This window comes from Dipodomys merriami, unplaced genomic scaffold, assembly GCF_024711535.1.
Source record: "Dipodomys merriami isolate MVZ:Mamm:240054 unplaced genomic scaffold, mDipMer1.0.p SCAF_1, whole genome shotgun sequence".
NCBI classification, from domain to species: domain Eukaryota; kingdom Metazoa; phylum Chordata; class Mammalia; order Rodentia; family Heteromyidae; genus Dipodomys; species Dipodomys merriami.
Window position 1 is genome coordinate 116,379,621 of NW_027202270.1, and position 14,143 is coordinate 116,393,763.

Here is a 14,143-nt window from a genome sequence, read left to right on the forward strand (position 1 = left end):
TACCTCTGCTAGAGTTTGGCTAAGTTTCTTCCAGAGATAAGCATTATAATTTGAAACCCTATCTCACAAATTGTTGAAAACAACAGTAAATAACTGCCCCAGATCTACAAGTATTCTTGTCTTAGTTACAGGAATAAACACAACTAAAAAGTTAACAATGCTATTTTCCAGTGTTAAGAAAGCAGTCTTGAAAATGTTGAAATGGCTAATGAATTCAAGGATTTCTAAGTTTCAAAATGCCTTATGAGGAAATTTCAATTTCAGATCATTTTTATTGCAGGGTGTCTTTGAGCTTGAACTCAGGCCTATTCCTGAGTTTGTGCTGAAGGCTAGTGCTCTACCACCTGAGCCACAGCTGTACTTTCATCATTTTTCTGGTTAATTAGAGAAAAGAGTCTCACAGATTCTCCTGCCTGGGCTGGCTTTGAACCTTCTATCCTCAGAGCTCAGCCTTTTGAGTAGCTAGGGTTACAGACATGGGCTACCTATGTCTGGCAATTTCAGATGTTTTTAAAAACTAAATGAGCCAGTGGCTAACACCTGTAAACTTAGTTACTCAGGAGGCTGAGATCTGAGGATTAAAGTTCAAAGCCAGCCCAGGCAGGAAAGTCAGTGAGACTTACATCCAATTAACCACCAGAAAGCTGGAAGTAGAGCTGTGGCTCAAAGTAGTACAGTGTTTGCTATCCTTGAGCACAAGAGCTCAGAGCACCCAAGCCCTGAGTTTAGGCCCCACAATCAACATCACCACCAAAAAAGTAATGATAGCTGAGCTGCTGGTGGCTCACACCTCTAATCCTAGCTACTCAAGAAGCTGAGATCTGAGGATCACAGGTCAAAGCCACCCAGAGCAAGAAAGTCTATGAGACTTTGAACTAACTCCAATTAGCTACAAAAAAAAAAGGCAGAAACAGAGAGGTGGCTCAATGTGGTAAATCACTAGCATTGAGCACAAAAGCCCAGGGACAGCACCCAATCCCTGGTCTCAGGACCAGCACACACACACACACTCCCTGGTCTCAGGACCAGAGCACACACACACACACACACTATCCCTGGTCAGGACCAGCACACACACACACACACACACACACACACACACACACACACACACACACACACACCACACACACGCTTGGACAACAGGGTTGTGAAACTGGCCTATCACACACACACACACACACACACACCACACACGCTTGGACAACAGGGTTGTGAAACTGGCCTATCACACACACACACACACACACACACACACACACACACACACACACACACGGACAACAGGGTTGTGAAACTGGCCTATCTACATTAAAAACCTTTTTAATTAGATTCTAAGTTCCAAAACAGCCTTTCATACAGTTCATTACAGTTCAAAACTGTAATTATGTAGCACCTTTCAGTTATTCTCATAATGAAAAGCATAGAAGAGAAATAATCTCAGTATTAACTTGTATTCTGAAGGTACTGCAAAAAGAAGCCAACCTGCCACATCAAAGAATACCCTCAGCACCAGCAAGTATGAGTGGAAAGTTCTCATTTTGACTCCACAATAACAACCTGTTTGTTTACATTTGTCAAGTCAGTGCTATTTTTTTACTTTCTGATTTTTTTTGTTTGTTTCCTTGAAGTGAGTCTGTCTAGCCCAATCTGATCTCAAACTCATGATCTTCCTGCCAATGTTTTGTTTAAATTAAAAGGTTTACCAAGTATGTTGGTCTGTTAAGCAATAAAAACTTAATACCAAGCCAGGCACCAGTGGCTCATGCCTATAATACTAGCTACTCAGGATGCTGAGATCTGAGAATAGTGATTCAAAGACAACCCAGGCAGGAAAGGGCAAGAAAGTTCCTCAGACTCTTATCTCCAATTAACCACCAGAAAATAGGAAGTGGCACTGTGGCTCAAGTGGTAGAGTACTTGCCTTGAGCTGAAGAGCTCAGGGATAGTGCCCAGGCCTAGTCCCAGAGTTCAAGCCCCATGACTGACAAACAAAACAACAACAACTTAATACCAAATTCAGCCATCCCTGCCCCTATCCAACCCACACCAAAAAGAAAATTCATTGTAACTATTAAATGTTCTTCAAATGTTTAGAGATAGCACAGACTGTGTGATACTGTTACGTCTGCCCTAGTTCTTACTGATTGGTTATCTGGTTACATATTCTATTAGTGTTACCTGCATCTGCCCAGCAGAGGAGTTTGGAGAAAGGGTCAAAGGTTAATCCATTGGGTAATCCAATGTCTTTATTGACCAAGATTCTTCGGTTTTCTCCATCTAAAGAAGATGTTTCAATTTTAGGAGCTTCTCTGTTCCAGTCTGTCCAGTATAAGTTGCTGTAGATAAAATTTTTAAAAGATTGTAAAAGAATAGTTGTGTAGGAACTAAGGCTGTAGCTGAATTGGAGAGCTACTGCCTAACAGTACAAAGCCCCTGGATTCAATCCCAAACATCATTAAGGGGAAAAAAAATAGCTGTAGTAGGCAGCATTCAAGATAGCCACTGTTAATTACCTTCTGGTACTCAGAGCCTGAAGCAATCCCCTGGAGTTTGGGCTAGATTTAGTGTCATGCTTACAGTGAATACCAGAATGGAAGAAGTGAGAGAATACCACTTCCAATGTTACATTTCAAAAACTGCCTTCTGTCTTGAGTGCCATCTTAGGCTCCCTCTGAAGGAAGGTAGATGCCAGGCTGTAAGCTGCCCTGTACAGAAACCCCCTGCCCAATGGCCAGCAAGACCATACTGAGGGCCACCAAAAGCATACAGGAAGCTGGGTGCCCGTAGTCCTAGCTACTCAGGGGGCTGAGATCTGAGGATCACAGTTTGAAGGCTGAGGAGGAAAGCCCATGAAACTCACTGCCAATGAACCACCACAAAAAACTGGAAGTGGCCCTGTAGCTCAAAGTGGTAGAGCACTAGCATTGAGCAGAAAAGCTCAAGGACAACTCTCAAGGCCTTGAGTTCAATCCCCATGACTGATTCCCCACCCCCCTCAAAAAAAAAAAAAAAAGCTCACAGGAGTATGCTTAGCAGTGGTCCTATCAGTTAAGCCTTAAGATCACTGAAGCTTCATCAATATCTTTGTTGCAGACTTTTGAAACACTGCCAGAGACACTCAAAGTCTCACCCAGATTCCTGACTCACAGACACTGCTACAATAAATGTTGTCTTACGCTGCAGTGTTTGTGGGCAATTAGTTACACACCATAGGCAACTAGTACACAGCCATGCGCTGCTTTTGTCTGCATCCTAAATTTTTCTGACAATTACAATTCCGTAGAAGTCACTAACACTCTGACATCCTTACCAAATGAAACTGTCCTAGAAACTCTTAATTTGCTGATTTGATTGGATTGGATCTTGAGCCTAGGGCCCAAAGAAATATAATACTTGTTAGGAATTGTTAAGCAATAGAAACTACAGAGCCTATAGCAATTTAAACCAGGGATTACTGTGTGGAACTTTCTAGAGGAAAATCTCAGTTAACTGATAGCTGGCTCCCAGCTAAAGACACTGAGACATTGTACACGGCACCTTGTGTTGCCTTGTTAAATATACGAAGTAGTTAATGGGTGACATCTAAAAAACAATTATCTTGTTAATTGGAAATACTCTTTTTTTTTTTTTTGGTGGGTCATGGGGCTTGAACTCTGGGCTTGGGCATTCATTGTCTCTGTGCTCTTTAGCTCCGGCAAGTGCTCTACTGCTTAAGCCACAGCACCACTTCTGGTTTTTTAGTGGTTTATTAGAGATAAGAGTTTCATGGACTGTCCTGCCCAGGCTGGCTTTGAATCATGATCCTCAGATCTCCGCCTCTTTAGTAGCTAGGATTACAGGCGTGAGCCACCAGCGCCCAGCCCAAATATTCTTATCTGTTGTATTTCCTTACAAATACAATGAGAAATAGACTTTGCCTTTGCCTGATACTTAGGACATCCTCAGTAAATATTTGTTAATGAGTGCATTTGAGTTTTTTCTCTCCTAACCCTCCCCAGAGTCTATTAAAAACTGAAGCTTTCAATGAAGATCTGTAAGTATCAGAATTAGGGAAGCCCAGCTGACCCTCGGATTGGATCCACAGTGATGGCACGGGGGTTCACCAGATCTGTGTGGAAGAGGACCTTGCGCTGGGAGCCATCCAGCTGGGCCCTCTCTATCTTATCCAGGCCACTGTCCGTCCAGTACATGGTCCTACGGAAATGATCAATGGCAAGTCCTTCAGGGCTAATCAGACCTGCAAAAACAAAAGCAAAGGCAGGATTGGAACATTTGTGAAGCATGAGGGACGTGAAAACCTGCTGTATTTGAAAAGCTTACATGCACAAAACATGAGAGTTTCTAAAATCCCAAAGCCAAGTCAGTTTAAGAAGTGATCCTTCTGTCACTTTCTCCATCATCTCTAGGTTGGTGTGTGTGTGTGTGTGTGTGTGTGTGTGTGTGTGTGGTTAACTATAGTGTGTGTGTGTGTGTGTGTGTGTGTGTGTGTGTGGTTAACTATATTGTGTGTGTGTCTCGTACTCTGCCACCAAGTCACACCTCCACATCCAGCTTGGGGTGTGTGTGTGTGTGTGTGTGTGTCGTACCCTGCCACCAAGTCACACCTCCACATCCAGCGTTTTTGTGGTTAACTATAGAATAAGAATGTCACAGATTTCTCTGTTCAGACTGGCTTAGTCACACCTCCACATCCAGCTTGGTGTGTGTGTGTGTGTGTGTGTGTGTGTGTGTGTGTGTGTGTGTGTGTGTGTGTGTGTGTGTGTGTGTGTGTGTGTGTGTGTGTCTCGTGTGTGTCTCGTGTGTGTCTCGTGTGTGTGTGTGTGTGTCGTACCCTGCCACCAAGTCACACCTCCACATCCAGCGTTTTTGTGGTTAACTATAGAATAAGAATGTCACAGATTTCTCTGTTCAGACTGGCTTTGAGCCTTGATCCTCAGATCTCAGCCTCCTGAGTAGCTAGGATTACAGGCATCAGGCACCAGTGCCACATATAGTTTCTTGCATACTATCCTGATAATACCTGACATCCATAGTGCTGGTGGCAGGGTGCATAAACTGTCACTCCCTGATACTTCCTGTGAGCTATATCTTTTGGGAAGGGATCATCTCCTGAGTGTCACCTCTTATCAACTTTTCACTCTGACACATGAAGGCATTTGCTAATGGCCCAGAACTTAACCTCCCATTTCATGAAAACAAAGAAGAGACCAACATACAACAGTAAGTGACTTAGTACCATGAAGTGAAATGAGTGAAGTTGCTGACCTGAATTAACAATAGTCTCAGGCTCTGCTCCTGGTTCCAAGCTCACACGGCTGATGGTCCGTCCAGCGACATCTGTCCAGTAGACCATCCTCTCCCGGCAGTCATAGTCAAGTCCCACAACTATGGACCCCTTCATGGGCCAAATCATAAGATTAGAAGAATTAATATGCTTGAACTGCTATCCCCAAGTTCATGTTTGTGCATGGCTACAGTAAGCAACCCTGCATGGAGGTCTTGCAAGCAAGAGAGCAGACTAGTTGGACATGTGGGCAGTGGAGACCTCCCTAGAGCCATTGCAGTGCTTAGCCACTTAGTAACTCTATGACTCTACCGTCAACATGTGTGCCAACAAGTCCTCACATCCTACCTACTTCATGTGGCTGCTATAAGAATTAATACCAAGCCAAGCACTGATGGCTCATACCTGTCATCCTAGCTACTCAGGAAGCTAAAGTCTGAGGACTGTAGTTCAAAACCAACCCACGCAGACAAACCTAAAAGACTCTTGTCTCCAATGAACTAGTGAAAAGCCAGAAGTGGAGCTGTTACTCAAAATATTAAAGAGCCAGCCTTAAGTGAAAAAGCTTAGGGATAGTGCTCAGGCCGTGAGTTCAAGTCATAGGACCAGCAAAAAAATAAAAATCAATGTCATCAGTGCTTATCAAATGTCCTACTCAGTAATTGCTATACAGTGAGCCCCTCAAGTGCCATTATCCTTGGAAGTATAAACAATAATTTCATAAAAGAACTCAGCTCCCTCCCCTCAGGGATGAGAGGAATCTCAGTCCTTAATATTGAATTAAAACTAAATTCTTTCAAATGTTACTGGCATTTTTTTGAAAGCGCCTTTCTAAAATCTGCCGACATATGCCAACAAAATCTCTTCTCCCCTCCCCGGTAAACAAGCTGAGATCCTTTTCCCACTTGAGGTGTAGTTATTCATTCCTAACCCCATATAAAGCAAATCATTCAGCTGTACTCTATTAAAAGAAAGTGTAGTTTAATGGGTTAAGGAACTGGGAAATTGCAGTCACCAAACCTTTGGCTAGTGGGTTGTCCTCCCCCTCATTAGTACTAAATGACAGTCTTTTTTCAAAATGCCAAATCGGTGACATTCCTGATCTCCACACAGGACTTGCTTCATAAAGTTCCTAACCCAGATTTCTGTTCCAAGACAACCAGAAGATGTACAAAGCCAACTTCTAGAGGCCATCTGGCTGTCCCTGAGGTCAATTCAGTTCTCTCTTGCTTAACAAGCCTCCTGGGGCTTGGGTTGACTTAGCCTCTGAGACAGCACAAGAGACTTACTAACTCCGTTTGGTTCCTGCAGAAAAGCTAGCAGTTTACACGGGGATACCTAAGGTGAACAATACTTTTACTTTAAAATTAAAAGGCCATTTGGGCTGGGCATGGTGGCTCATGCCTGAAATCCCAGCTACACAGAGAGCAGAGGGAGGAAAGCCGAGATGGGAGAATCAAGGTTCAAGGCCAGCCAGGCAAAGTTAGCCAGATCTTATCTCTAAAGTCAAGCCAGGTTTGGTGGTGCACAGATCTTAGCAATCTCAGCTAATCAAGAGGAGAAGTAGGAGAATCAAGATCTGAATCTGATACCAAGCAGAAGCAAAAGTTCGTACCTGAAAAATTAACTAAGAAAAATAAACTAAAGCTTGGAGACAGGCTCAAATAGTAGAGTATCTGCTAGCAAGCATGAGGCTCTGAGTTCAAACTCAATGATGAGAGAGAGAAATAGAGAAAAGGGGAAGGAAGGGAAGGAGAAATAGGAGGGGAAGGAAGAAAAATGAAAGAAAGAGCTGTCTTGGGCAAAAGTACACATTTATAAAGGCTTCTATGAACCCAAGGAATCATGGAACCCAGTTTGCTGGGTGGCAGGAGCCATGAATCTTAAAGGAAGAAAAAAAAACCTATCTTTCTCTGAACATTGGCTGCTTTTAAACTTTTTTGGAACCAAATAAATAGCACTAGAGTAAATACGAACAAGAACACTGGTCCTTTTCTCTCTCATGGATGACAAACTATCCCAAGTGTCAAGTTTAGAAATAGAATCATGGCTAAGGGGCATTCCTAGTCAAGCCTGAGGCCCTGAGTTCAAATTCCAATACTGCCAAAAAAATAAAACAGGATCAGATGTTTTCCACTGTATGTATCAATGCCTTTGGGGGGAGTAGAGGGGAGAGGGGTCTCTCTTTCTTTTTGTTCTCACTTTAAAGTAAAAGAAAAAGAAAAAAAAAACCTCCCAAATGCCTTGGTCAGAGCTTGGAAAGTGGCAAGTATGTCCTAGGGAAAGCTGCATTGTCCTTTCCCAGGAGTGAGTATACTCTCTCCAATTCTTCCTTATGAAGGAGTCAGGAAGTTTAAGAAAGAGGGGTGAGGAGGGGTGTCAAGAGTCATATGACCAAACTAGGAGGGCAGAGATGCAACAGAGAGGAGGTTTTAGGTTTTATCTTTCCCTCGAGCTTCTCAATAGATCACAGAAACCACATGTTGTAGCCACCACCTCTTAGTTGTGACTCCAGAATGCCTGGGACCTAGAAAAAACCTTGAAGACTTGGGCAAGAGCCTGTCAATATTCCCTAGAATCACCAAACAGCCTTCACATCCTATCAACTCTACATTCCCTTTCCTCATATCTGAAACACCTTGAGCCCACAGGACAGAGCACCTGGGATGGGTCAGACATGACTCCCAGCAATGGACAGCCCCCACGTCAGTAGTGGTGGCTCCAGGCCAGTGCAGATGGGTTGCAGCCCATAGCACTACAGGAATTCCTGACTCCACATTCCTCTTTGCCCAGTGGCACAATCTATACCAGGCCCCACCCTGCACCAGCCCACTGTGCCAAGCCCCGCCCCATGCCCCGCCCCTCAAGGAACTCCACTTTACATGCAGAGACAGCAGGGTCTTGGCTGCATCCTTCTGAAGCTGGGTGCCATTGAGGGGCAAGTGGCCAATCTGCTGGCCCTGAGCATAAAGCAGGAAGGTGCCCACAGATGGAGGGGTCACATCAGGCCGTGGTGTGGGCCGGACAATAGGGGGAGCAACGGTGGGTATACCTGCCATGGAAAGAAGGAGGTATGGGGAAGGAGGGAAGAGAAAACAAGGGGAGGGTGGGGACAAAGAAGTTACTTTCTCACATGCCAAAGCCTTCAAAACTATCAAAAGTTCGGTGCTGTAAACAGATGTGCCCCAGATGTTCTTCAAAGGAAATTCTCATTTCTGGGGCTTTTTCAAGAATCCTTGATGTAAATCACTACCCATTACAATACAACACTTCCCTCACAGAAAAGCTGAGTCTTTTCTTGTCCTTGTTTTTGAGGGGATAATATTTCTTTGGGGGGGCTGGGAAGGTGGCTCAGTGGTAGAGTGCTTGCCGTGAAGGCCTGAGTTTGATTCCTTAGTACCACATAAGCAGAAAAAGCCAGAAATGGCACTGTGGCTCAAGCGGTAGAGTGCTAGCCTTGAGCTGAAGAACTGAAGGACAGCGCCCAGGCCCAGAGTTCAGGCCCCACAACCAACAAAAAAAAATTCTTTGGGACCCTGGGGTGACACAAGGATTGGCAAAGAAGGAAAAATTATGCAACATTAAAGTAAGTTCTAGGTGTTCTCATTTCAGAAATAGCTGAGTGACCAATTCAACACAAATCTGAATGGGCATCTTGGAATCTGGAGAACCAGATTATCAATGGACAAAGCATGTTGATGAAGTGACTTCTGGCTTTAGACCGGGTGACTCACAACTCCCCCAGCAATCTCTACACAGATGCCTAGGTGCCACTGAGGTGAGTTTGGGCTATACCTGTACTTACATGCGGGGGTGGTGCCTGGCTGAGAGCGTGTGCCCTGAACCTCTCTGCCATCTTTGTCTACACACCAGCAGAAGTCACTCTTCCCATGACACTGCAAGGGGATGAAGTGACCCAGGTCATCACACTGGGGCACGTACTGGTCATCCCTGGGTGTGCCACCATAGTGCTCCAGCAGGTTTTCCCTCCAGCGCTCGCAGACCGTCCGAGGCCTCTGGGTAGGCTCTAAGCAGATGAGGAAACAAAGCCTTTGATTGTCAGCTAAAACAGAACACAGCATAAAGTTCAAGATTCCCACACCTGACCCTCTGCCCATCCTTCTACTAGTGTCCAGTAAGGGGTTCTCAGCCAAGACCCTGGATACTCGCGGGTCCAGGGAGGCAGGTAAGTTCTTCAAATGTTTTCTGTGAGACTCTGGAGAAGAGATCAGCTTAATGTCTCCCTGACTCAGGAAGAAGTGCCACCAAGGTCTGACCACATCAGGCTGAGCCACAGCACACAGCTTGCACAGTCAGACATCTTACTCAGGTCAGCAGAGGCCCACAGTAACACTGGCCTGTGGCCAGTGCACTCTGCAGAGAGTGCTTGTGCAGACTCTCTTTGGGGACTCAGTGGCCTATGTCATACTTTAAATGAATGGTTATTCTTTGCTACTTGTTTCAAGCTCCAAGACTCTGTGTTGAGTGGGTCAGCTTGAGTTTGGCCAGAGTGTTTTAGAAAGCACTGCTGGAGGTTGAGAGCAGTGGTGCCCGCCTGCCACCCTTAAGACATGGGAAGGCACGAGTAGGAGGTTCAGGCTGATCCTGGAGAGAGTCTACTTTGGAAATAATCAGTGGAAAATAGGCTGGAGATGTGGCAGAAGTGGTAGCACACGTGCCTAACAAGTGTGAGGCTATGAATTCAATCTTCAGTATTGCAAAAAGAAAAATTGCGGGCTGGGAAGTTGGCTCAGTGGTAGAGCGCTTGCCTTGCATGCATGAGGCCCTGGGTTCGATTCCTCAGCACCACATAAGCAAAAAGAAAAAAGCTGGAAGTGGCGCTCTGGCTCAGGTGGTAGAGCGCTAGCCTTGAGCTGAAGAGCTGAGGGACAGTGCCCAGGCCCAGAGTTCAGGCCCCACAACCGGACCAAAAAAAAAGAAAAATTGCTGAAAGCCAGTCTTATTTGGCCCCCAGTATCTATTCTGTCAGAAAACTACATAGGATAAAAGCAAATTCTGGGCACCAGTGGCTCATGACTGTAATCCTGGCTATTCAGGAAGCTAAGACCTGGAGGACTACCATTCAACGGGAGATCTTATCTTCAACTAACTAGCAAAAAGCGAGGCTGGAGGCATGGATCAAATGGTAGAGCTCCTGCTAAGCCAACAAGCCAAGCAAGCACAGGCCCTGTGTTAAAATCATGGTACTAGTCCAAAAAAACAAAAGTGAAACAATGTAATTAATGTGCAGGGCATATAGTAGCATGCAACTTAAAATGCTTGGACAACCCAATTTCTAGAAGTTGTTTAGCCATCCTTCCCCTGTGACTTCTCAAAGCAAAACCTTTCTCTGTAGTCTTTAGACTTCTGCCACCCTGGTGTCTCCTCTCTTCTTCAGCATGCACTCGTCCTGTTATCTCCCTCAGTTTCAAGTCCTGCTGACTTGTGTTACAGAGCTATTCTATTCCCACATATCACTCTGGGACCATTAAAGCTCTGTCCTAAATGTAGATGGCTGTGTGAAAAGACTGTTGAAATAAGTTGTCCATTTATGATTGGATAAACTAAAGGGCTGTAAATAAATATAGAAGGTAATTCTGCTTCCTTCTTAATTCTACAGCTCAAAAGTTATAGCCTGTAGGACTACACAGCCAAATATCTGCTTTCATGCATAACAGAAATCTCAGCATAAAACTAGAAAGCTGGGGGGCTGGGAAGGTGGCTCAGTGGTAGAGCACTTAGCCTGCATGCATGATTCCCTGGGTTCCATTCCTCAGCACCCCATAAGCAGAAAAAGCCAGAAGTGACGCTATGGCTCAAATGGTAGAGTGCTAGCCTTGAGCTGAAGAGCTGAGGGACAGTACCCAGGCCCAGAGTACAGGCCCCATGACCAACAAAAAACAAACAACTAGAAAGCTAGGGCCCCTGCCTTCCCCCATCAGATTTGCTCCTCTCTTAATCTTTTCACTATCAGGAAATAGCACCTCCATTTTCCCATTGCTCAGACACAACCATCCTTAACTCTTCCACATCAGACATGTCAAAAAATTCTTGTCAGTTCTACTTTCAAAAGCATTGGGGATATCTTCACTTCTCTCCACTTCTACCTGTCATCTTGTGCTAGATTCACTGCAACCACCTTTCCATTGGTCTTCCTGCTCTTGTCCTCCTGGGCCCTGCACCTCCCTCTCTCTACACCAGTGTACACACAACCAGAAGCCAGAGCTTCTGTACATTGAAAATACAAAGGCATTTGTGTTCCTTCCACTCCATTGTTCAAACCCCCTCTAGCAACTGCCAGAAACAGCTGGAAACATTGCAAAAGGGCTTCCCAGGTCCTCTGGGAAGATAGTGAACCCGATCCTTAGAGTACTGATGCCATTTCTAGAGCTTGAACTCAGGGCTTTGAGCTCTCACTTGATGTTTTTACTCAAGGCTGGCATCTACCACTTATGCCACACCTCCACTTCCAGCTTTTTGCTGGCTAACTGGAGGTAAGAGTCTCATTATTTCTTTTTTTTTTTCCTGCTTGGCTGGCTTTGAACCGTTATCCTTAGATCTTAGTCCTGAGTTGCTAAGACTACAGATGGGAACCACCTGCCTCTGGCTAAGACTCCCCAGCTTTGGGGGAAAAGGTGTCCTTCAGCTTGTACTGTAGCTCTGAGTCTTCATAGAAAAAGGTAGGATTCAGACTTCCTTATCCAAGGACCGGAAGTGAGGAATGCTACTTTCTCAAACACTGTCATTCACACCTCAAAGCAGGATGCCCTACAGAGGCTCCCAACACCACCTCACCCCACATTCTGAATTCCAAAAGTTCGTTCTTGGTTCAAAGAAGCCCCTAGCAAGGCACATTTCTTCGTGTAGAATGCAGATAGCCAGCTGAGTGAAGTTCTGGGAAATGAGTCTCCAGTCTCTATGTGGACACACTCCTCTTCCCTGCTATTGAAAGCTACTTCTCCATCCAACCATGGGCTTCTTTCTCTTCTGCTTCTAATGGGCAGGGGCTTAAATATCCTGACATCTTGGGCACATGCCCGCTCCAGCTGACCCCATTATACAGATGAGACTAGTCAGAAATGGCAGATCAAGCCAAGCTGATGCCAAGGGAGAAGTCAAAGCCATGGGAAAGGCTACACAAAACAATGTGTCCCTATTTTACTCATTAACTTCTCAGGCTGAATCATTGTCCTTAACACATGTTTGTCTTAATAAATTTAATAGAATTCTGAACTATTCCCTAAGGGATCTCCCAACCATCTGTTGTTGTTTTTTTTTTTCTTTTTCTTTTTTCAAATCTCAGCTGGAGGAGACCTTGAGTTTTGAAAAGAGAAGCCAAGAGTGAAACAGGACTCTCTGTAAAAATCTACTCCTAAAAACAGAAACACAGAGGGACTAGACATATTGCTATGGATCCTGCCATTACCAATTTTTACTTCTATGAAGCTTAGAATCACTAAAGTCCTGGTGGGAACAATTAAGATTGTTAGAGAATTCAAACCATTGGAAATTCTCTAGCTCTGATTCCTCACATACATTAAAAACCAAGATAATGTTTGAAACTTTCTCAGTAATAAGAATGGATTTTTTTTTTAATAACCAGTTCCCAGATACAGGAAACATTTAGGCAAAAGCAGCCTCAAACTAACCCTATGTTCTTCAGAATATAGTTCTTCCAGAGTAAGTATGAAGAAGAAAGTTCTACCCCATCTCTGACTAATTCCCCAAGGAGTAGAAAGCTGTCCTGGGTACCTACTGTTGTCATTAACTGTGAGCATTTAGTAACCATGTTTCACATTAACAGAGGGAGCACAGATGATAAAGGACACATTTGTCATGAGCATCTCAGATCTAAGATCACAATCTTCATACAAACACTGCTGAGGCAAAAGGGGTTCCTCATTGCTATACGGACTAGAGAGGAATGGAGTTATCAGCTTAAAGAAAATTCATAGTTCTATGCTACTGACAGGCTTCATTCATACTGCTTCCTGCATCTGAATTAAAGGAGAGAGCTATATAGGAAGAGACAGTTTTGCTCTGGACAAAGTGCTGGTCTGGTCCCATCTTCCAGCTCTCTGAGACCACTCCCAATGGCCTCGGTTAGCTAGGGAACTCAGTCCTGTCTGGTACTTGACAAGGATCTAAGTCATCCAAGCGTTCTCCCAAGGACAGAGGGCAAAGGATGGTAACCAGCCAGCTCTGAGTCCACATACACTAGGCTAGGTGATAAACCTCCTACGCCATCAGTGCCATTCTGCCTCTTGCAGCTGCACCCAAGCTGGTATGTGGTTTCTTTCCTAAGAGACTCACCTGGTGGTGGGCCACAGTGAGGTGGGGTAGAGCCAGGTGGAGTCTGGGTGCCAGGGACTTCGTGGCCATTAGCGTCCACACACCAGCAGAAGCCAGTGCTGCCGTGGCATTGCAGTGGCAGGAAGTTGCCCTGGTCATCGCACTGGGGGATGTGGAGTCGAGACCCAGGGTAGGCGTGCTGTGCCTGAGCATAGCGCTGCTGCTGTTCACAGGGCTTCAGGCCTGAGGTAGAATCTTCCAGAACCAGAGCAGAGGAGACAAAAAGGAGAATGAGAACGTGACTGTAACATGTTTACTCTAATTTGCCACCATGAAAGTCTCCTGTGCTAAGGAATGTTTTCTACCATGGGAAAACACCATAACATGGGGGGGGGGGGGAGTTGGGAGGAGGTTTTCACAGTCCTGAATTCTTATTTTAGATTTGTCCCTGTCTATTTAGTTTGTGTCCTTAAGTCTCTTTAAATCTCTAGATAAATGAAACTGTAAGGGCAGCTCCCTCCTCAGCCCTTAGGGGCCTACTGCTGCCTAGATAAAATGAGCAGC

General features: G+C 44.9%; 1 protein-coding gene across 1 annotated transcript in view; it reads right to left on the minus strand.

Moving 5' to 3' along the window:
- The window catches only part of Nid2 (nidogen 2), a 72,730-nt gene that overhangs the window by 2,246 nt on the left and 56,341 nt on the right, over positions 1–14,143 (minus strand). Inside the window, exons 13-18 of the mRNA XM_070028221.1 lie at positions 13,601–13,834; positions 9,093–9,314; positions 8,170–8,339; positions 5,269–5,398; positions 4,069–4,240; positions 2,182–2,339 (exon numbers count right to left, since the gene is read on the minus strand). Coding sequence (XP_069884322.1) covers positions 2,182–2,339; positions 4,069–4,240; positions 5,269–5,398; positions 8,170–8,339; positions 9,093–9,314; positions 13,601–13,834 — 1,086 coding nt within the window. The remainder of the gene's footprint in view (positions 1–2,181; positions 2,340–4,068; positions 4,241–5,268; positions 5,399–8,169; positions 8,340–9,092; positions 9,315–13,600; positions 13,835–14,143) is intronic.